Genomic DNA, 23,728 nt, shown 5'->3' with positions numbered 1-23,728 from the left:
GAAGGAGATTTCTATGGACTTTATTGTTGAACTTCCCGAAAGCCAGGGGCATACCGTCATCTGGGTGGTCACTGATTTGTTTTCCAAGCAAGTTCATTTCGTGCCTTGTCACAAAATTCCTTCCGCCAAGGCATTGGCTAAACTGTTCCTTTCCCACATCTACCGTTTGCATGGGGTTCCCGACCGTATTATCTCCGATCGTGGGGTCCAATTCACATCTACTTTTTGGAAGGAATTTCTCAAACGCATTGGGGCCACCCAGGGCCTTAGCTCCGCCTACCATCCTCAGACTAATGGCGGCTGTGAACGTACAAATTCCGTCCTTGAACAATATTTACGTTGTTTCATCAATTATCAACAAGACGATTGGGTCGACTTGTTACCACATGCTGAGGTAGCCTACAACAACTCGGTTCACTCCAGCACGGGGTTCACCCCTTTTCGGGTCGTTTACGGCCAAGATTTTGTTCCTATTCCCGAATTGCCTACTGCCCAACCTCAGGTTCCTTCAGTTGCGGACTGGAGTGAGCGTCTCAGTCGCATTTGGCCTCTGACTCTTTCCACTTTGGACGCTGCCCATAAGGCCCATAAGAAGCAAGCCGATAAGAAACGCTCTCAGCCCTATGAATACCGCATTGGGGATTTGGTGTATTTGTCCACGAAATTCTTGCACACTACACAGAAATCAAAGAAATTGGGCCCCAAGTATGTTGGCCCTTTCCCTATTGTGAAAGTCATCAATCCTGTTTCTGTTCGTTTGCAATTGCCCAAACACCTCAACCGAATCCACCCGGTGTTCCACATCAACCTCATCAAGCCTGTTCGGGTTTCCCACTTACGCCCCCCGGATGAACCTCCGCCTGCTCCGTTGCTGATTGATGGGGAACATCATTTTGAAGTTCGTGAAATTCTTGATTCCCGCAGGCACCGTAATCGCATCCAATACCTAGTAGCTTGGAAGCACTTTCCCCCCTCCCACACGGAATGGGTTGATAAATCCCACGTTCGTGCTCCCCGCCTGCTACAGAAATTTTATGCTTCTTATCCCGACAAGCCTTGACTTTTCTCCCCTCCCTCTTCTTTTTGTGTTTTGTCGTTTGTCTGTTTTGTTTGTTTTTCTTCCAGGCCTGACAGCCTTTTTCCGGGGGACAGCCGGATGTCAGCTTCTGCCTTGCTGTTGCTTCAGCTGCCATGAAACGGGAAGGGGGGGGGGTTGTATTTGGGAGGGGTTAATTGATGTGCTGGAGGAATGTTCTAGGATGTACCAGTCGTTGGGATTGCGCATGCGTCTGTGTTTCCCGCCTACATCAACGGCCTCGACATTCCATCATTCGGCCTGTCTTTTTGAAGTTATCTCACACCTGACACTTGAAGGACTTATGATTGGACTGGAGCTTTGATCCTAAGGGGGGGGTACGGGCTATTCTATATATCAATTGCTTTCGCGCCAAATTAAGCAGACTTTGCTTTGCTACTGCTCACTTACCATTTATAATTAGTAAAAGTACTTTTGATTTCCAACCCATGGAGTCTCTTAGTCTTCTTTCCTAATTATGTAATGGAGTGGTGCCTGACAGCGAGTCTGCAAGGCTTGGTTGCTTCCCATCCGGAGGTGGCGGCAAGAGCAGCGCGTTGTTGTTGTTGGGGCCAGCCTGCTCGTCCATGGCTGGAGCCATCGTCGCGGGCATTAGGGACCTTCCGTTCTTCCTCCGCACCTCGCCCGAGCAGTCCTTACAGTCGCTGCCCGGCTCCAGCCATGGACGAGCAGGCTGGCCCCAACAACAACAACGCACTGCTCTTGCGGCCGCCACCTCCGGATGGGAAGCAACCACGCCTGTGCGGGCCCTGTGCTGCGGTGGGAAGCGAGTCTGCAAGGCTTGGTTGCTTCCCGCCACCGCCGCTTCCCTCGTCCGTCTCGATTGCTGGAAGCAGTAACAAACGGCGCGTCTGCTCCGCTGTCAGCGCCTTGACAGCCACCCCAGCCGGCGGCTACCGGGCCTCACTGGAGTCAATTGCAAAACCGCGTTCAGCGCTTTGAGGACCTGAGGCATCTTGGGAAATGCAGTTCCCTATCGGAAAGAATGGAGTAGCTGCGAATTTGTAACAACAGAAGATAATAACTTGGTGCTTCGCAGGTTACGAAAATCTCAAGTTTGATTTGCACACTGTTTTTTAAAAGTTAGATAAAGAAATTATGCTGTGAAAGCGACTAGAAAGCCTCCCCTCCCCTTCCTGTGTGCGAGAAAGGGAAGGAGAGGAAGGAAGGAGGGAGGGGGGAAGGAAAAAGAAGAAGGGAGGGGGGAGAAGATGGAAGGAGAAAAGATGGATGGAAGGAGAAAGAATGGGAGGAAAAGGAGGAAGATGGAAGAAAAAAAGAAGAAAAAGAAGAAGGGAGGGAGAAAAGAGGGAAGGAGGTAGGAAGAAAAGGGGAAGAGAGGGAAAGAGCAGAAAGACAAAGAGGATGAAGTTGATAGGAAAGAGGAAAGAGGAAGGAAGGAAAAAAGAAAAAGGGAGGGAGAGAGGAAAGAAGAAAAGATGGAACTAGAAAGGAAAGAAGGGAGGGAGGAAAGGGGAAGACAGGGAAAGAGCAGAAAGACAGAGAAGGTGAAGGTAGATAGGCAGAAGGAAGGAAGAAGGAAGAAATAGGAAAGGAGGGAAGGAGGAAGGAACAGAAGGGAAGAGGAAGAGAGAAATGGAAAGAGCAGAAAGACAGAGAAGGTAGATAGGCAAAAGAAATGAAGCTGAAAGAATGGAAGGAGGAAGGAAGAGAAAAGGAGAAGGGAGTGAGTGAGGAAAGAAGAGAGGATGGAAGGAGAAAGGAAGGGAGGGAAAGAGCAGAAGACGGATAAGGTGAAGGTAGATAAGCAAGAGGAATGAAGGAAGAAGTGAGGAGTCTCGAGGAGGGGGAAAACATTTAGTGACCAAAGTTACAATGGCATTGAAAAAAGTGACTGATGACCATTTTTCACACTTAGCGACCATTTTCACACTTAGCGACCATTTTCACACTTAGCGACCGTTGTGGCATCCTCATGGTTACGCGATCAAAATGTTGATGTTTGGCAACAGATTCGTATTTCTGATGATAGTTTGAAATGGTGACAGTATAAATTATTGCTGGTGTAATACTTAACAATGGTTTTTAAGGATTTCTTTTATTTATAGAATACCTTTTTTATTATTTTGGGGGGATTTTTACTTTTAAATTGTTTATAAAATGTATTTACTACAAGAAATGTTCCTTTTTGCAAATGTGATCTTTGCAAATCTTTGTGATGCAATATGTTCAGACCAGGTTTATGTGTCTCAAAGTGGCTGCTATTCTATGGGCAGGCCAGGTTGGTGCAAGGCAGCTTTGCCAGATTTGTTGTGTTTCACCCTCATTGAATTTTATATCGTATAAAGAATGGAAGGAGGAAGGAAGAGAAAAAAGGAGGAAGGGAGTGAGTGAGGAAAGAAGAGGATGGAAGGAGGGAGGAAGGAAGGAAGAGAGGGAAAGAGCAGAAGACAGATAAGGTGAAGGTAGATAAGCAAGAGGAATGAAGGAAGAAGTGAGGAGTCTCGAGGAGGGGGAAAACATTTAGTGACCAAAGTTACAATGGCATTGAAAAAAGTGACTGATGACCATTTTTCACACTTAGCGACCGTTGCGACCATTTTTCACACTTAGCGACCGTTGCAGCATCCTCATGATCACGTGATCAAAATTTTGTTTGGCAACAGATTCGTATTTATGCTGGTTTCAGTGTCCTGGGGTGACCTTTTGACAAAAAAAATTTTTTTAATCAAGCCCCCCCCCCTCCCCCGGTCAAGGGTGTCCCTCTTTTCCAATCTGAAAATCTGGTCACCTTACTCTAACTTAGAACCTAAAAAGAGTTTTTATAAGATGTTGTACTGTTGGTATATGATACATTATCTAAAATTTGTAAAGGCACTTCTAATTGCTGTTAAAACATGGAAACCATAAAGGGTCAGAATGCCATGCACGGCAGGCTGGTGAAATAGTGAATCCCGATATATATGCAGAGAACTAAAAAAGAACAAGAAGCTTTTATAGAAAAGAAATAGAGGACAAAGAAAAATGGAAAATACATCAGGATGTGCTACTGCAGAAAATGGAGAACGTAAGATGAAATAAAGGAAACTACCAATTGGTTTTCCTACATATAAATAAGGGAGAGGTTTAATCTAGATAAAAAGCAACCAGGAATAGAACAGCATAGAGTTTGAAATGGAATAATGTACATACAATAAATATATAACTGCAAAAATATATAAGCTTTTGTTGAGTTTTGAAATGGAACAAGTTAAAATGCATGATAAAATGCACTAAGAATTTTGGTTATAACATACAAATAGATTAATTGGAGATGATCATCAAAAGGTCTGAAATTCATACTACCTTAGAACTTAAAAATATTTTTATATGATGTTGTACTGTTGGTATATGATACATTATCTAAAATTTGTAAAGGCACTTCTAATTGCTGTTGAAAATGTGGAAACTAAAAAGCGACAGTTTACCATGCATGGCAGGCTAATGAAATAGTGAATGCCAATATATATGATTATGCAGAGAATTAAAAAATAATATTCCCAGGAAACTAGAATTTTCCTTACTAGGAATTATGAATAGCCAATTACAAAAGACTCATGAGTGATTGGTTTTATGTATGGTAATTGCAGGGAACAAAAATGGAAAAATACAGAGATAGCCACAATGGCGTAGTGAAACACAATGGTGGTAAAACTTTCATAAATGGCTAAATTTGACATGTTTGATTAGGGAAGGAAGAAAAATCAGTTTATAAAAGGCTAAAAACTCCTTAAGGACTTTTTGCTCAAAATGGATAAAAATGAACTCCTGGATTTACTGGTTTAAAAGGACTGCATTTGGGGAAATGGAACTATATTATGTAACTTTGAGAGGAAAATTGTATCAAGTAATTATTGTAAAACAAGGTCAGAAATAGCTTCTTTTAGTCTTTTTTCATCTTCTTGGCTTTCTATTATTTTCCACACTTTTGTCTATATCTCTTTCTTTACTATTTCTTTCTACTATTTTTTTATATATATAAAGTCATCATTTGAATAGTTATCATTCCAACTTCTGTATCAGCATCTCTTCTGATCTTAGTTCAGGGATGGAAGTTATTTTAAAGCCAATGGGAAAGCTCTGGGTTCACATCAGTGGAAAAGACTGGTAGAAACCTGAAGGACAGGCTTCTTGGTTATAGCTTGCCCTCTCAGGTCAGGATGAATGCTATCTACCTTTGAGGATTATAGCCTGCCTAGAATGTATGGAATGGGTGACATACAGAAACCAGTATGAATGAATTGATAAATAAACTGCTGTGCCTTTGTGAATGAGCTAACTAGTTTAACTTGAATACTGTTGCCTTCAAATCTCATTTTCCAATATTAATTTAATTCTCTAATTTTAATTTTAGATATAATCCATCATAACGGACATGAATAACACTGTAAAAGAAGAACTTTACAATGCATTGAATGAACTCCTTGTGAAAGAATTAAAAGAATTTAAATGGAGGCTAAATTCTATTGATTATAATGCAAAGCCAAACATTTCTAAAGCTTCACTGGAGAAAGCAGATGCACAAGACATTGTAGATCTCCTGATTCAACATTATGGAGAAGATGCTCTAGAGGTGTGCATTGATGTCCTTCGAAAATGCAATAGAAAGGATCTTGCAGAAAAACTTGAAGAAACTGGACAGAAAGGTAAACAAACCCAACATATTATAGAAATGTTCTCTCCACTTAAGATCAAATGGCAATAAAGTTTCATTATCATTTCTTTGCCACTGAATCTTGCTCACCCGATTTGTTGTGATGGTTAGGATCAGCAGTGGCTCCCTGGCATTTCAGAGTGGAATTTTTAACCCAGTCTGAAATTCCAGGTCTTGAGCTTGAAGTCAAATCTAAAGGAACATCTGCACTATCATTCAGCTTGACATTTTTTTGTCACTGTTAAAGTAAATGGATAGGCCAAGTTCAAGCCAAAGATGTTAGTCCACTGATCTAAATTAAAGGGACATCTTTAAAATTTTAATTTAATCCATCCTTTTTTCCAGCATCCTTCCTGACATAATACAGTATTAAAGTATCTTTTTTTTGTAAATATATATTTTTTTTATTTTCAAAACAAACATACAAATCCTTCTTCTTTGCATACTGTAGAAAGTGTATCAGTTGGTTACAAAAGGCTTTTGTGCATCTCTTCCACTGTCATCAAGTATAATTCATATTAACTCTAATATCGTAACTCAGATGTTTAAACATGTTACCATCATCATACCTCCACTTTTATTTGACTATGATTGTTTAAACATCCTTCATCATAAAATATACCAAGATTTAATACATAACCACATACTGGCATTTCATTTATTTATTTATAAAATCCTCCATTAACACTAAATCCTTATATCCTATTCTATCTAAACATCCATAATATTTAATAACAAAGTTTTCTAATCCTCCTTTCCAAATCCCTGTTTACCATTTACATCCAGTTTCCTTATATTATACACATACATACATACATATACACATACATACATACATACATACATACATACATACATACATATTATCATTATCCTTTCTTTATTTGACTATATCCTACATCATAACATTTCCCCCTAATAATCAAAATTTAACTATGTCTAATTTAGTTCTTTTTTATTGTTGTTGTTGTTATTATTATTATTAATATATAATCCAAAAGGATTTCTAGCCTTCCCTTCATGGGTATCATTCAATATTCATATCCAATTATTGCTTATCATAACACTACACATTTTATATATTACTATCATTATCATTTTTTTATTTAGCTGTACCTATTGTCACTAAATTTAACTCGGTTTAGCTAGTTTTAAATTATACTCTTCCATTTATCAACCTGTATCTTTCCAGTAACAAAACAATCTCATATCTTCTGCCATTTGTGGAACCAGACCTCCAAACATCCTCTTAATCAAATCTGTATTGCCTCCTCTTAGCAACTCCTTGCTTGTAAGATCTCTCATGTACTCTTGATGCCTTCTTTTTGTTTCCTTGTTCAGCTTGTCTTTGATTGTCAGCAGTGTTATCAAATATTTAGCAGATAGGATTTCATAGTCCATAGATTCTTTAATTTCTTTTTCTTCTTCTATATCTTGCCCTTTAAAATAAATTTCCTTTCCGTTTAATTCCTCTTTCAATATTCCATTCTTTCTTTTTTCAGAAATAAACCAATTTTTTGTATCTCTTTTGTATATTAAATGAGACAAGGAATCCAATCTTTAAATGAGTTTAAAAAAATACCCACAACAATAAAAGAGGAAAAAATAATCTGTAACTTACAGAAAGTCACAAAGAAAGGTTAGAAGAAGAAAACTTCATCCATCCATTTGAAAAAGGTTTGCTTAGATTCAATCCATGTAAATAACATTTAAAAAGTAAGATAACCACTTTCCAAATCCATTCCAAAATTCAAATTCGCCGCTAATTTCTTCTATTCTTTTATTTAAATTGATTATTAAGTTTTATAGGCAGTCCCCTTTTTTTAGAACAATAAAAATTCCTCACCAGCTGTAAACACTTTCTTTTTCCATATCATTTCATTTTGGGGCCACCCGACTTTGTCAGCCTTTTGGCTGGATTTTTTATCACCAGCTTGAAGATCTTTTCTTGCTTCTTTCAGAGATTTTGTGATATCCCTGAGACCAGCAAGGCATAATCTTCCTATTCACCATTTCTTCAGGATGGTTTAGGTCCATTGGGACCCCCCAGTGATAAAAGTATCGACTGCGATCTCAAACCATTGAGATTGCACATTGTCTCGTCACAACTTCGGCCCCTCCTCCTTCAGTATTAAAGTATTTTATAGGTTGTGATGCTACTCTTGCTACTAGGGAAGAGAGCAGGGCATGTTATTCTGGGTGGAGTCAGAGAACAAAGAAAGGCAGCATTCTCTTAATTCCTTCAATGAACTACCAAAATGAAACATTTTTAAATTATATTTTTCTTCAAATACGTATTGAGACAAAATCTCCTATTTTTATATACTGTATATATTTAACACTTAAAGCATCCAGCAAAAAAGATGCAAACTCATTGAACTGATGACTGACACTATTGTGGTATGCAATATATGTTCAATGTGTGTGCTTAAGCCCAAAGAATACCCAAATTATAAATGTATTAAATGTAAACTACATGAACTACTGGAAGAAATAGCAAAGGATCTAGAGGCAACTCTAGACCAATTCCAACCTATGCAACAAGGTTATATCCAAATTGAACCAAATAATGAACAAACAGCTGCTAGAGGAATTGACCCTGTGGCTAAACCTTTGGAGGAAGTTAAATGGAGGCATGTCACACAAACAAGGAAACATGACAATCAAAGAAGGAAGCAGCATACATGTAACAAACCCCTACTGCCCAATTTTACCAATCCCAATGTAGCCCTATTACCACCGAGCAATCGATTTCTGCCCCTCGATTAAAACATGCAGACGCACAACCTCCCTCTAAAAAACATGCAGACACCATCATGCAAACACAAAGAGACATCATCAAATATCTCTTGAAAAGTCACATTATCAAACACCTCTGTGATAAACAGAAAAGTACCCGAGACTGCCCCCCCTAAAAAGGAAGACGAGTTTTGATGATAGCAGATTATATTCTCAGATGAACACAACTAGCTATCTGCATACCAGACATTCAATCTAGGGAGGTATGTTGTCTCCCTGGAGCAAAAATCAAAGATGTGGCTGAGAACCTCACCAAAATAATTAGGCCAACAGAGAACTACTCCTTTCTCTTCTTTCACATAGGGATGAATGGCACAACCAAGCACCTGAACACAATATTGAAAGATTATGAGCAACTAGGCAAAAATGTTAAGGAGCTAGGGGCATAAGTGGTATTCTCATCAATACTCCCAATGAAAGGTCAACACCCATTGAGGGGGAAAAAGAATTCTAGAAATAAACTTGTGGATAAAGGGTTGGTGTCACCAAGAGAACTTTGGTTTCCTGGATCATGGACTATATTACCTATATAAAGGACACTTGGCAAGAGATGGGCTGCAGCTTGAAAAACAGGGGGAAATGTGTAGGTAGTCTTCGAGTTACAAATGTAATGGAGCCTGTATATTCCATTTTCAATCTGAGGATTTGTGGGAGTGAATCTCATACCTTGAACAAGATCACTCCCTGATTTCACCCATGCATTCAATAATTGAATGTGCAGCTTGTTAAATGCACATGAGGTATCTCAGGGTGGGGAAGGCCATGGGGGAGCCTATTGATGGAACAGGCCATCTACCTAAGAGCACCCAAGGTTTCCAATGACCCACAGATTCCTCATTCTCCCACCCCTGGGGAGGTGGGGGACTGCCCTGGGTGACTTACTTTATGATGATCTGTCTTCTCTCCAGCCATTTTTTTGCCTGCTTTCTCTTTTCTTGCTTAATGAAATCTCTGGTGATGAAAAAGGAGGCCGTGTGCAACCCTCTGGCCTCCTGTTTCATTACCTGAGGCCTCATCAAGCAGTTTTCCAGTGAGAAAAGAGGCCAATAAGGATGCTCATGGGCCTCCAGGCCTCCTTTCTCACTGGCAAACACTTGAATATTATATCCCTTTAGACTTCATCAGCCCTTTTCAAAAAGCCCTTGCTGGCAGTAACAGAGCTTCAGATGGAGGCATCTGCCCCTCCCAACCTCCACTGGTGCCAACAATGACTTTTCGCAAAGGGCTATCAAAGCCTACAGGAATGCAATCTCTCCGCAGGCTTTGACAAGGAAATGGCAAATGGAGGGAAGGCCTGAAGGACCAAAGCTTTCCCTCCATTTGCAAATCTCCAGGCTTCAATTTGCAGAGAATAGAGCCCTAAAGTGTGAGACCATGCAAGATCAGTAACACAAGATCTCGCACTACTGATCTCACATGATCTTGTGGTTCATTAGGCCTCTGTTCTTTGCAAATTCATCGAAAGCCTAAAGCAATGAAGTAGGCAAAGAAATTTCAACAGAGAGCAGATCTTCCGAGGTAAGTGAGTCTCCACAGGCAAAGTTCCTGTGAAGACCCAGCCGGGGGGGGGGGATATGTAGGGGGAATGTGGCAGAGCCTCTGCAGTGGTTCATAAAAGTGAACAACTGCCATGATGTTGCAATATTCATAACTTTGGGACTTACTTGTATTATCACGTAACTTTGAACATTCACTAAGGAAACACTCTTAACCAGGGATTACTTGTACTCTGAAAACAACTGGCTCACCAGAGGGGCTTTAAACTAAAATTGAGGGGGGGGAGGGTGACCAATCTTTAGAAAGTCTAGAACATAAACTCAATCATAAACCCAAAGAGAACAAATCAAACAATCAGGTAGGTAGTGATGAGAAAACAGAAAATTCCAAACACCAAGTAGAAGATGCAGGAAACAAACCCATGGACAGGCATAAAAGTCTCAGATGCTTTTATACAAAGTTTGGGGAACAAACAGGGTGACCTAGAAGCAATAGTACAGAAGGTGCCATGATATAGTTGCCATTACAGAAACTTGGTGGGATGAAACTTATGACTGAAATGAATTGATGGGTGGATGCATATTGTTCAAAAGAAACAGATCTAACAAGGAGGGCAGAAATATGTATGATGAAAGATTTAAAAAAAACTAAGAATGTATATCACTCTACATAAAAAGAAAAAATAGTGACATTGCCATAGGTATACACTACCTGCCACCCAACCAATCATAAGAAATAGATGAGTGGGTAGGTGGGCTATCAGAGGGGAGAGCTATTGGATGGGATGCTGGATGGAGAACTGGGTGGAAGGGAGAGGGAGCAGACTCTCAGAGGGTGGTGGCATTAGGTTGGTTCCACCCAAATGCTTAATCAGCAGTTCAGCTGCAGGAGGGGATGGGGCACTGGTTGGAAGGCAGAGGTAGGCAGGGGCTTTCCTATTTTGACCCCCCTCAACCATCTCCATTGCCTCTGGGCCTCAATCCAAAAGGGCAATTTGGATGTGGTGGGATGTGGGCAGTGGTGGGGCATCTTCCATTCTGCAAGGTTTTTTTTAAAGCTCTGCGGCTCTGCCATTTTTTCCCCATGCTGCGGCTCTGCAAGTTTTTTACTGCCAAAGCTCTGCCAGATTTTATTTACAACACTTCCATCCATATACAAAAAACCCTTGCAATGTGGCAGCAGTACTTTAAAAAGTCTTGCAGAGCCATAGCATAGCAAAAATGGCAGAGCCACAGTGCTTTAAAAAATGTGCAGAGGTGCAGAAGTGTGTCGCTGTAAAAAAAAAAACCTGGCAAAGCCGCAGCATAGAAAGAAACTGGCAGGGCAGTGGCACTTTAAAAACTTGCAGAGTGGCAGAAGCCCACTGCCCGCTCACCACCACAGCCAAGCTGCCCATTCGGTCCAGAACCAATTTGCAGAGGCAACAGCAGTGGTAAGAGGGTCAAAATGGGAAGTACCCCACTCAGTGCTGCTGCTATGCTGCCCTCTGAATATCTGTTCAGTTGCTCCCCAACCGCCTTAGCCCAAGGTGCAGAGGCACCAGTGGGGAGTGCCAAATAGGAAGCCCCCATATGCCACTTCCTCCTCACCCCTTCCTCTGCTGCAGCTGTACCTCCAGTTCAGTGTTCAGGGCAGAACCAATCTACCGCTGCCACCCTCTGACTGCCACCTTGCTTGCCCTCATGCCTGCTCTCCATCCAGTGCCCTCCCATTGTTGCTCCCCTCTGACAGCCCATTTGCTGACTCACCTGCTAACTCACCCAGCTGTCCATCCAGCGCCTGCAGCAAGTAATCCTGAAGTGAATGTCCAGTGTTGAGATGTCCTGTGAAGAAATGGGGGCACCAAGTTGGCAGAGGAGACTTAGTGGTGGCAAGAAATCTCAGTAAGCTTTAAGACTCTAATGCCTGGGAGGAGGAGCCAACGTCCCAACAGTACGGACGTGTGGTCTCGATGCTCTGAGACCGCTGCCAATACTTTTTCCACTGGGTGGTCCAATCGGACCTAAACTGTCCTGAAGAGACAGTGAACAGAAAGGCTACATCTTGCTGATCTCAGGGACCTCACAAAGTCCCTGTTTGACCCAAGGTCAGTAAAATGATGACCCAGATTGTTGGGGGCAATATGCTGACTCTGTAAATCACTTAAAGACACTTATAAAACACTGTGAAACAGTATATAAGTCTAAGTGATATTACTAGACATTCATAGAAGTTATAAACCCATTCATTTACTTATTTTTTTTATAAAAAAGTACTCTATGACTTACCCATTTTATGTGCAATGTGTATTTCACTAATTCTAATCCATCTTTTGTTGCAGGTGTTGATGCTCACCAACTTCCAGATTTATCAGGTAAGGCAGGAATCATTCAAAGGTTCATTGAATTATGTTTAATACTAATTCAGCATTAGCATTTCCTTTCCTCTTTCCCCATGTATGCAAAGTATTGTGAATGGGGAAAACTCCAGGAGGTTTTGTGGTGCTAACCATGAAAAAGAAAGGGAGGGAGGATTCCAATACTTCCTGCCAGCTTCCCAAAAGGAAACTCAGTGGGGAAGCCGGCAGGAAGTTTGGCCCCAATGGTTTTTTTGCTCTCCCTTGTCATTCTCTTTTTCTGCTTAGATAAGGAAATATTTAAAATGATTACCCAACAATGTAGAGGTTTCTAGTATTATATTATAATTGTCCCTGGATAATTTCTGTTAGTACACAATTTATTCAGAATTTGTAAGTAACATGAAGTCTTCTCTCCATTGGCTAATTGAGGCCATAAATGTTCCTTTGTAATCTTAAACAAAAAGTCTCCTACTGCTAAGAATGGCAGAGAGAATTCATTTTTGTTTTCCAGCCACAATTTCCATGAAATAGTCCAAGAATATAGCCATCACCAAAAATTAAAACCCAAATCTGTCTGAAGCATATAATAACCTCTGTTCCAAATATAATAATAAGACTTTTCAAAAATGCATTTTTAAATGAGATATGATTCCTGTTATATCTCAAATGGCAATGGTTATTGATTCCATACAAATGTAATTGTGATCCCCACTCTATCGCCAGCCACCTGGAGCTCCAAGCAGAAGAGGTCCTCGGCTGTTGCGAAGAACCTGTGGCTCTGGGTGCACCATGCCTGCTTCGTACTCTTTGAGATCTGTTTTGCAAACAAGATGCAAAATGGCTCTCAAAGAGAATGAAGCAGGCATGGTGCACCCAGAGTCACCGCTTCTTTACAACAGCTGAGGATGGAAGACTTCGCTCAGGAGAGCTGAGATCTGATGGAAGAATGGGAGGAGCGGGCTTCCTTGCCAAGCTTGAGGAGGTGGAGCTGTTGTCTGAGGGCGAGAGCAATCCCTGGCTGCCTCTAGGTTAGGGTGGAGAGCCACCTTGAGCCTCCTTCTCTTGGTCTCCTTGCTCCGGGAGCTTCTTTCTCTGGGCAGAGGCAAAGAAGAAGAAGAAGAGCCACTGCCCTCCTCCTCATTTGGCTCCTGCCCAGTGCCCTCTCTCTTCTCTGATAAGGATCAGTGCCCAGGAATTTTCTGCCTCGTGCGTGCCGGACTGACCGACCATATAATAGAGAGAGAGGGAGGGAGGGAGGGAGGGAGGGAGGGAGGGAGGAAGGGAGGGAGAGAGGGAGAGAGAGAGAATTCACCCCCCGCACACTGTCTTCACCCAGGCAGGCGGTGCAGGTGCTGCTGTGACATGTGTCTTGCTGTGCCCACCCCCTCAAGTGAAGGAGGCACCGAACATAAACTGCCCGCCTATGCTCAAACCAGCCCGCCTCCTCCCTCTGGAGGGGGAGGGAAGGTCTCTCCCAAAACTATCTTCTTTCCTGCCCTCCTGTGGCATCAGTTTGTATGGACTGTTCAGTGCTGAGGTAGAAGCAGCTGCGGTGGTAATGAAAGTGGGACATCTTTGCCAGCCTGCCAGCTGGCAAAACAGAAATTTTTGCCCAGTTAGATGGGCATCGCTAAGTGGGGGGCATGTGACTTAGTGGGCATGTGCATGAGTGACGTCAAGTTGACCCTGCCCACTCAGTCACATGCTTCCCCCTCCCCCACTAGCCATGCACACTGAAACGGTAGTAAAAAAAATGAACCCCACCCCTGGATTCATTGATTGTCAGCCAGATTTTCAGACTGGGTTTGGCATTTTTGTTTACCTATCAAGATCTTCCCAAGAACCTGGGATAGATAGATATGGATATTTGATGGTGTTATAGATATTGTTACAGGATGGAAGTTGCTCCCAGTAAAGCTGCCTTTTGCAATTGACTGATGGCACTTTGTTAATGCCAATGATGTTCAAGTGGTGCTCCAGTTGTTTTGGCATCTAAGACACCTATTACTATTGGTACTACCCTTGCTTGCCTTTGCCACAGTCATTCTATTTCTATTTGTAGGTCTTTGTATTTTGTTGTCTTCTGCTATTCTTTCTCTTCTATCCTTCTGTCTCCAGGCACTGTCACATCCACTAGCCAGACTTTTTTGTCTTTCCTATCAACAATCTGGGATGTTATATGGCAGGTACCCCTCTATTTAAATTCTAAAATCCCAGAGCAATTTAACTTCTTCATTTTCTATGATTTTATCTGTTTTATGGTCTCGCCAGTTCTTGCTTACAGGCAAATGATATTTCCTACAGATCTTCCAATTCACCCTTGTTGCTACTTTGTCATGCTACTGCTCATAGTCAGTCTGGGCAATCTTCATGCAGCAGTTTATCAGATGGTCCACTGTTTCGTCAGCTTCTTTCCATAGGCAGGACTTAGTGTCAGTTCCTGTCCTCTTAATTCTGGCTTTGTATCCATTTGTCGTTAAGGCTTGGTCTTGTGCAGTCAGAATTAATCTCTTGGTCCCTTTCTTCAACTTTCCTGATCTTACCAATTAGCAAAAGTCAGGTCTTGTTCTTATCTGCTTTCCCTGCTATTTTTTTTAATGTAATTGCCCTATAGTGGTTTGTCTTCCCATGCTTCCATTCTGTTCTGTATTCTGTTTTGGTCTTTCTTGCAGGCCAGTTTGATCTTTCCAGTCAGCCTTTCCAGTCAGCCTTCTTGGCATACTAATTTCAGTGCATCTTCTTCATTGTCCCTCACATATTCTTCCAAAGCCATTTTATCTTTTTCAACCATCTGATATATTTGCAACCATCCACTCCCATCTATTTGTCTTGGTAGGTAGAGTCTGTCAATGTTGCTATGAGGATGATTCATTGTCATTATTTTCCTGGTCTTCCTATTCATTGCTTTTAGTTCTGCTTGAGTCCAGTTCACTATTCCAGATGTTTATCTAATGACTGGAATTGCCCAGATGCTGATTGCCTTGATGGTATTTCCTCCATTGAATTTGGACTTTGAGATCTTCTTCACATTTTCTCTAATCCTTTTCTTGACTTCAATGTGCTTGATGTTATCAGTTTGAAGGATACTCAGGGATTTGTAGTAATCATCTTCATCCAGACTCTTCATGGGGCATCTTGATTCCTTCAATTTTCACTATTTTTCCTTGTTTGATAGTGAATGCGTCACATATGTCCAATCCAAATTCCATTGCAATTTCTTGGCTGTATATACGGACAGTGTTGAGCAGCACTTCTATTTTAAACTGAGTTCTTCCATGCAGCTTCAGATCGTCCATGTAAAGGAGGTGGGAGAGTAGATGTTTGTTAGCCATGGCCTGAATTATTCAGTATTGTTGAGAGAGGAAACACTGCAATGACAAATAGTAGTAGTGACAGTGAATCTCCTTGAAATATTCCTCACTTGATATTAACCTCTCCTGGTCTCTCACTATTGACCTGCAACTGTGTCTTCCATTGTGCCATCGGTCTTTGCACCAAGCTTCTGGTGTTTCTACTGCCTCCTGTTATTTCTAAGCACTTGATTATCCAGTCATGTGGCAGAGAGTTGAAGTACTTTTTGTACTCAATCCATACTATGTTCAGGTTGGTCTCCTTTTTCTTGCAGTTTTCCAAAATCATTTTGTCAATTAGAAGTTGATCTTTTATTCCTCTGCTATTGGGGTGATTTCCTTTCTGCTCAGGTGGAAAAGATTATTTTCAACTACATGCTATTAGACTGCATCAGCTACTGTGTTTCCCTGAAAATAAGACCTGGTCTTATTTTCTTTTGGGCCCTTAAACTTGAGCTTATTTTCAGGGAGGTCCTTTTTTTTTCATCACAAGTCCCAGCCAGGCACCCTGCTCCCCTCCATGCACACAGGAGGCAGTGACCACACAGAGGCCAACTGCGGCAGGAGGTAGAGGGAGGCAGGCGCCCAAAGCGGTCAGTCTGTGTGCCTCAAATCAGCTGCAAGCCACCCTGGAGAGCATGGCTGGTGCTGCCACCATGAGGTAGGGTGAATGAGTGAGAGAAAATAACTTTCAATATCTTTTTTGAGGGAAATTCACCAAAATTGTCTTTTTATGAGGTGTAAAGATTTAACAAACCCAATATGTCCCACCTGTTTGGCATCATGGTACATTTATTTCTGACTGGCAGGCACATAAGGCTTGACCCCTACCCAAGCTAGTCCATCCTGAATGGGACAAACTTTTTTGTGTCATCCTTTAGCGTGGCCTTAAAAGCAGCTGCTGTGGTCCATCCAGAGGAAGTTTTCCTTTTCCCTGTGTTCTCATGGTTATTTGGTTAGCCAGCTGGAGCAATGGGAACAAAGGTTTGACTACTTCCACCTTAGAGTTATTGTACTGAGGCATTCTTGACAAAGCGTTAGCAAGGAAGTTCTTTCCTTCTGACAAATAGCATAGGATAACATTGAATCCCTGAAAGAAGTTCTTTCCTTCTGACAAATAGCATAGGATAACATTGAATCCCTGAAAGAACTGGGCCCATTGCACCTGTTTAGAGGAGAACTTCCAAGAGGTCTTTAAGGCTTCCAGGTTTTTCTGATCAGTCCATACCTGGAAAGGAATTTTACTCCCCTCCAAAAAAATGCCTCCAAAAAGCAGTGCGCAGAGAACTGTATAGGCTTCCTCCTCCCATATGGGCCAGCACTCTTCAGTTTCAGTCAGTTTCTTGCATGTATAGGCTATAACTGTCCCTGCTCATTTTCTTGACTCAGAACGGCTCCTACCGCTACATCACTGGTGCCTGCCTGGATGATAAATGGCTTGTCAGAATCCAGGTGCTTCAGGTTTGGTTTGGAAGAGAAAAGCTGTTTGAGTTTTTCAAATGCCACCTGGCACTCCATAGTCTATTTCAGTGGTTGGTCCCCCCCACCTTTGTCTTCAGTAAGTTTGTAATGGGAAGGGCAATTTGCACAAAAGAAAGAATGAATTGTCTATAGAAATTAGTGAATCCTAGGACGCTCTGTAGTTGTTTCCTGGTATGGGAGGGTACCCATTCCAGCACTATCCACACTTTCTCCAGATCCATTTTGATTTCTTAATGGGAAATTTGGTAGCATAAATAGTCTTATCCTGATGAAACTCACATTTGGATAGTTTGGCATGCAACTTAGCAGCATAAAGTTTCTGGAGGACAGCTCTGACTAGTTTCACATGCTCAGCTTTCATTTCTGTGTAAATTAAAATGTTATCTAGATAACCCAACACCTCTTTATACAGGTGCTCATGCAGGACTTCATTTATCAGCTGCATGAATTCTGTGGGCACCCCTTGTAGTCCAAAGGGAAGCACCTTAAATCAGAAACAGCTCAGTGGGCAGTTGAAAGCAATTTTCCACTCATCTCCGCCTCTGATTCTAATGTGGTAGTAAGCCTCCCACAAGTCCAACTTTATAAAAATAATTCCCCTTTGCCCAATGGGTCAACATATCCTTCATGAGGGAAGTGGGTGCATATTTTCCACACAGACCATGTTCAGCCTTCTGTAATAAAACACAGAGGCACAAAGATCAGTCCTTTTTCCCTAAATAGGACTGGAGCATCCTCTCTGTGTCTGACTGGTTGGATGAAACCCTGAGCTAGGTTTTTTTGAATGAATGCAGGGAGCTCATCTAATTCCCTGGGAGTCATTGTGTAGAGCTTTGGTTTCAACAACTTAGCTTCTGGGGGAAGGTTGATGGCACAGTCTGTAGGCTGATAAGGGAGAAATTCATCCAACCTCGTTTCACTAAACAACACCCTCAGGTCCTGATACTCCCTTGGGATGGCTGGGAAAGATTTCCCTTGCATTGCAGCTCCCACCTCTCGGTGAAGAACTCTTTCAGTCTTACATTCTCAATTGTACTGGGCTTTGCTGCCTGGTGAGAATTTCAGTAACCCCTCCACGTGTTGGTTCCACTGTTTCAATCAAGGCTAGTACCAGGACCAGAGGCCTCTCCATCTTCAGGGAGACTATGAAGTTTTAGTCTCTGAGTGGGCACCCATCTACATCACTAAGTGTTCAGTGGCAAGAATGCCCCCAGCTACTAAAATGTCCAGAGGGCAAATTGCAATTGGGGTTTTTAACCTCCTTAGGTGAATCCCCATTTTCTCCACCAGAACTGGGCTTACTAAGCACCTGATACACCCTGAGTCTAGAAGGGCTCTCAATGAGGTTTTCTGACTATTTCCTGAGAGGTGTAATTCTATGGGCATAGTTACAGGTGCCGTGAGGCCATTACCAAGAGGTTGTCATCCAAATCACTGTCAGATAGTCCCTGGTCTTCCTTTGGTGGAGTCAGAGTTCTCTCCTCTTGTTTGGGGGAGGAAGTGAACTCCACGACCTCCAAACCTTTGAGGGCTATTTCCTTTGTGCAGGATTGTGGTCTCACCACTTCACCTCCCAGTGCTTGTTCCCCTTGATAGGGTGGCTTGCTCAGCATTCTGCTGCATGATGGACTTCTTTCCTGCATTTGAAGCAGAGGAGTACTGTGGCTGGGCTTGGGGTTTGGTGGCCTCTCTCTTTCTCTCCAGGAGTAACCTCTTCCATGCCTTGCTGCTACGATAGTTGTTTTGGTTTTGGTCGATTTCCACCACCCACACCAGTTGTGGAGGTGACATATATGATATGCAGGTGATCATTCAGCCCATCTCTGAAGCAACTCGTGAGGATGCTCTCCAGCCAGTTGAAGTGACAGGTCAGGTCCTGAAATTCCTCTGTGTATTCTACTGCTGGTCTGCACTCTTGCCTTACATTTCTGATGTGGTCTCTGGCTTTCCAGTCTTCAAATCACCATCTCAGGGCAGTCATGAATCGATTGAAGTTCTGCAGCTCAGGGGCATTGGTAATGTGTAGAGTAATCATTGACTGGCTGCAGTCCCTTCTAGTGACAGAATGAGGACTCTGACTTTAGCTCCCTTGATAGGGATTTTGTTACCATATTCTTGAATGTACCTGAACTAGGAAAAAAACCAATTGTTGAGGGTGCATCGAATTTCATGCCCAGGGGTGGACTTCATATCTGGGGAACTGCACCATCTCCCAGCCTTGGGCATTTCCTGCTCCTGCATCTAGCCGTGAGGTCCCCACTGTTATTGCTGCTGCTTCTACCATGGTGGCTGTCATTGATACTATGGTATCCAGGGCTGAGTTTTCCCCCTCTCTCTCCCCTGGCTGGTTCTGACATCCATTGCCCCTGACATGCGAGTTAGGGTCTCCCATGCCTTCAAGTTTTGAAATGCATCCATCATGTATCACATGGCTTTCTTCATGAGGAGGTGAGCCTTGTCGGGTTCATCCCTTCCTCCTCCTCATCGTCCAGCTCCTCTCTGCATCTCTGCTGATGATTGCTTTGGGTAAAGGTCACTCCCTCTGTCCTTCTTTCCCAGTTGTCCTTCTTCCCAACACTTATGGGCCATCTAGTCTTGGCTGAGTCTCCTAGGCTGGCAGCTTCCTCTGTCCATCTGGCAGAGTTTGTGCCTCAATCAGGCTTGGCAGAGGCTTTGCCCCAGAATTCAGCTTCTTCTTGATCACTGCTTTGTGTTGCACAGTCCCCATGGTAGGGTAGGTGCCTCTCTGGGTTGACCACTTTGCAGACTCCACCTAATGTAAGAACCTGCCTCAGCTACCTTCTCAAGAAAGCAAGTCTTTTGAAATAGTTTGCATTTGAAAAGGAACTTTTACTGAAAAGTAGTGATTGCAAAGAAGTTAGGTGACGTCTGAAATTAATGCATGAACCGTTATGCTAACTATTCCCATCAACCCCCACCCCAATGCTCCATGTCCATCAGTAGCCATTAAAATGCTGCAAAAGTGTTTTTAAAACTCTGAAGCTGGATGGTGAGAAGAGGTTGTCCTAGGACCACTGTGACTTGGAATACCAGGCTGGAACTGGCTGAGAGGCAGCCTGTGCAGATGGCCCTTTCTCCCTCCCCTCAAAACCCAAAAGCAGTTACATCAAAAGCGAAAGCATGCCAAACTTTCAACCCACAAATCCTCCCCCACTCTTCAGAAGGGCAGCATTCTGACAGGGACCTGACATCCTGATTATTACAGGAGGTGGGAGAGTAGAATGAAAAGGAATCAAAATGCAAATTTCTGGATGTGATATACCATGATATTGAGCTTGATGTAATAGTGCTATGGATTATCTAGTAATCTATTATACTCTGAAGGCAGTGTCAATCTAAGTAACTAAAATGCCATATATGTATGTATGTATGTATGTATGTATGTATGTATGTACCATGTTTTCCCCAAAATATGACAGGGCCTTATATTTTTTTGACCCACGAAATATGGCCTTGTGTTTATTAAAGGGGAGGGCTTATTGTTTTTGCTTTGGAAGCCACTATGGAGGACGGATGCTGCTCTGGGAATATGCTCTATGGTTTTATGCTCTGCAGCCCACAACCATAGAGCGTACTCCCAGAGCAGCATCCATCCTCCATGCTTTGAAAGCAGAAAAAAAAACCAAATGGCGGGTGGCACCAGCAGCAGAGATGCCCTGGCTTTGCAGAGTTTGCCAAGGGCATTGTGATCCTGTGAGTCGCGCGAGCGAGGAGTGGAAAAGTCACTCGCATAACCCCCCTCTCCAGCCATGCAGAGCTCCATTCACTCACCTAGGGGCATTCCGAAGGCGCTGAGCCGCGGGAAGCGGACGGCGGCAAACAGGCGCTCGCATTGCTTGGTGCCTTCCGGGTACCACTAGATTGGTCAGCAGTGCTGTGCCCAGCTGTAAAGGGGGGTTGCCGGGCAGCTGCTTGCAAGCGTGGCCACCTCATGGCTGCTGTGTTGCTGCTGCTACAATGGAACACAGCCATTCAACCCTGAGGCTGTGCCCGGCTCTTCGGGATCCTGCTCGCAAGAGAGCAGCTGCTCAGCAACCCTGCCTCTTCAGCTCGGCACAGCGCCACTGACTGACCTAGCGGGGTCCCCCAAAAGCACCAAGAAACACGAGTGCCTTTGCCCCCCACCTTGTTCCCGCGGCTGGGTGCCTTTGGGATACTGCTAGGTTGGCGAGGGGTGTTCTGCCTCGCCGGAGGGGGGGATTGTCCAGGGGGCTTATTTTCAGGGGTGGGCTTATATTTTTGCCCATGCGAAAAATGGTGCAAGGCTTTAGTTTCAGGACAGATCGTATTTTCGGGAAAACATGGTATCTATGTATGTATGCATGTCACACACATATGCACACATACATGAGAGAGAGAGGACTTGGGAGAGAGAATTTATGCTGAATGAAATTGTTCCAAATTAGGTATCATCAGTACATATGCATAGTTGTATAATTCAGAATTTGGGAAATCAAAACCTCATATTTTAATAACAATTGCATCTTTTTAAAGATATGTTGAAAAGGATATGTAGAAATAGACAGTTTGAATTAAAGAACAGCATAGAAATTTACTGAAGAACATATTTCATTGTGGAAAATCCATCATCTCGCATGTGTGTGTGTGTGTGTTTGTGTGTGTGTGTGTGTGTGTGTTTTCTCTTTGTGAATAAAAAACAATCCACCCTAAATATGAAGTATGCTGGGAATTACATGCATTCTGAGAATATTTACTATATCCAAGGGGGATAATATTTAAAAATATCCATCTATCAAAATCGAAAGAAAGAACCTTATATAACCTACTAGTATTTGATGCAATCATTTGAGAAATATTGTGTGGAATAAAAAGAGTTTAAAAATGATAAATATTTGATGTACTGATTAACAAGTATTTGCCTATTCATATCAATTCTGACAAGCCAACTAACAAAGTATCCTACATCTTCCTTCAACACATTGATCCAGAGGGTGGATGGGGGTGGCTTCAAGGAGAAGATACACAGACAAAACACTTAAATGTCTTGTGCAAGCCTTATTTTTCACACTTCTAATTTTATTCATTCTTTCTTTAGAATACAGAAACTACATTAAAAACAAATTCGAAACAATGAAAGATCCTAATGCTGTTCCTGGTGAATATGTGCTCTTGAATAAGAGATACTCAAAGCTAATGATCCTAGATTATTACCCATCTAAAGAGGAGAGAGAACATGAAATTCTGGCTATGGGAAAGAAATATTATTATTCAACCAGCATAGAAACATTATTTAACCCTGATAAATATGGATTAATTCCACAAGTTGTTGTACTACAAGGAGCTGCAGGAATTGGAAAAACCATAATGGCCAAAAAAATCATGCTTGATTGGGCTTCTCAACATCTTTACCAGGACAAATTTGATTATGTTTTCTATATTTGCTGTAGAAAGATGAATCTCCATGCAGAGACAGAGGAGAGTAGCATTGCAGATATAATTTCAGAAGGATGGCGCAAGGGTCACTCATTGAAAAATGTCATTCAAAACATACTGAAGAATGAAGAAAAGCTTCTGTTCATAATTGATGGGTTTGATGAATTAAGGCATTCCTTTGATCAGTCCAAAGATTCCTTTTGCTTTGATCCCTGGGAGAAGAAGCCGGTGAGAATTCTTTTGAGCAGTTTATTTCAAAAAAAGCTTTTTCCTAAATCCTTTCTTATAATCACAACAAGACCAACTGCTTTGGAGAAACTCCATCAATGTTTAGAGCGCCCAGGTTATTTTGAGATACTGGGATTTTCTACAGTGGAAAAAATAGAATATTTCTACAATTTTTTTGAAAATAAAGACCAAGCAACTCAAGTTCTCAGATTTGTTGAACAAAATGATACACTTTTCACCATGTGTGTCATTCCCCTTGTGAGCTGGATCATCTGCACAGTGATGAAACAGGAGATGGAGAGAGGCAAAGATCTTCAGAAGACACCATACACTCTCACTGCAATCTATATGCTGTATCTCTCCAGTTTGTTAAAGTATCACCATAAAGAATCCAAACAGGTTGTCCAAACCAATGTGAAAGGCTTATGCTCTTTAGCTGCAGAAGGAATCCACAAACGACAAATACTATTTATGGAGGAAGAAGTCAAGAAGCACATTTTAGATCAGGAAAACTCCCTCCCCCTTTTTCTGAATCAGGGCATCTTCAAAGAGGACATTGATTGTATTCAAACCTACAGCTTCATTCATTTAAGCTTCCAGGAGTTTTTTGCTGCTTTGTTTTATGTCCTAGAAGAAGGAGATGAGCAGCATTCTCAAAATCTGAATAAAAATTTGCAGACATTATTAGAAACACATACATCTTTTAGGACTGATTTTGCAGTAGTATTTCGCTTCCTCTTTGGTTTTTTAAATGAAGGGGGAAAAATGAGGCAGTTGAAAAAAAAACTTGGCTGGAAAATTTTTCCTAAGTATAAAGAATCTATGGTAGACTGGGTGAAAAATAATCTAAAAAAGCGGGGAAAGCAAAT

The 23,728-nt window shown here is 42.2% G+C and overlaps 1 protein-coding gene across 1 annotated transcript in view; it reads left to right on the top strand.

Annotated features, from left to right (window-relative positions):
• Nucleotides 1-12,296: 12,296 nt before the first annotated feature.
• Nucleotides 12,297-23,728, top strand: part of LOC116523612 (NACHT, LRR and PYD domains-containing protein 3-like) — a 60,312-nt gene continuing 48,880 nt past the window's right edge. Inside the window, 2 exon segments of the mRNA XM_032238727.1 lie at nt 12,297-12,399; nt 22,294-23,727. Of these exon segments, the coding sequence (XP_032094618.1) occupies nt 12,321-12,399; nt 22,294-23,727 (1,513 nt within the window). The 5' untranslated portion in view covers nt 12,297-12,320.

This window comes from Thamnophis elegans, unplaced genomic scaffold, assembly GCF_009769535.1.
Source record: "Thamnophis elegans isolate rThaEle1 unplaced genomic scaffold, rThaEle1.pri scaffold_62_arrow_ctg1, whole genome shotgun sequence".
Taxonomy (NCBI): Eukaryota; Metazoa; Chordata; class Lepidosauria; order Squamata; family Colubridae; genus Thamnophis; species Thamnophis elegans.
This window is presented reverse-complemented; position numbering and strand designations above follow the sequence as displayed.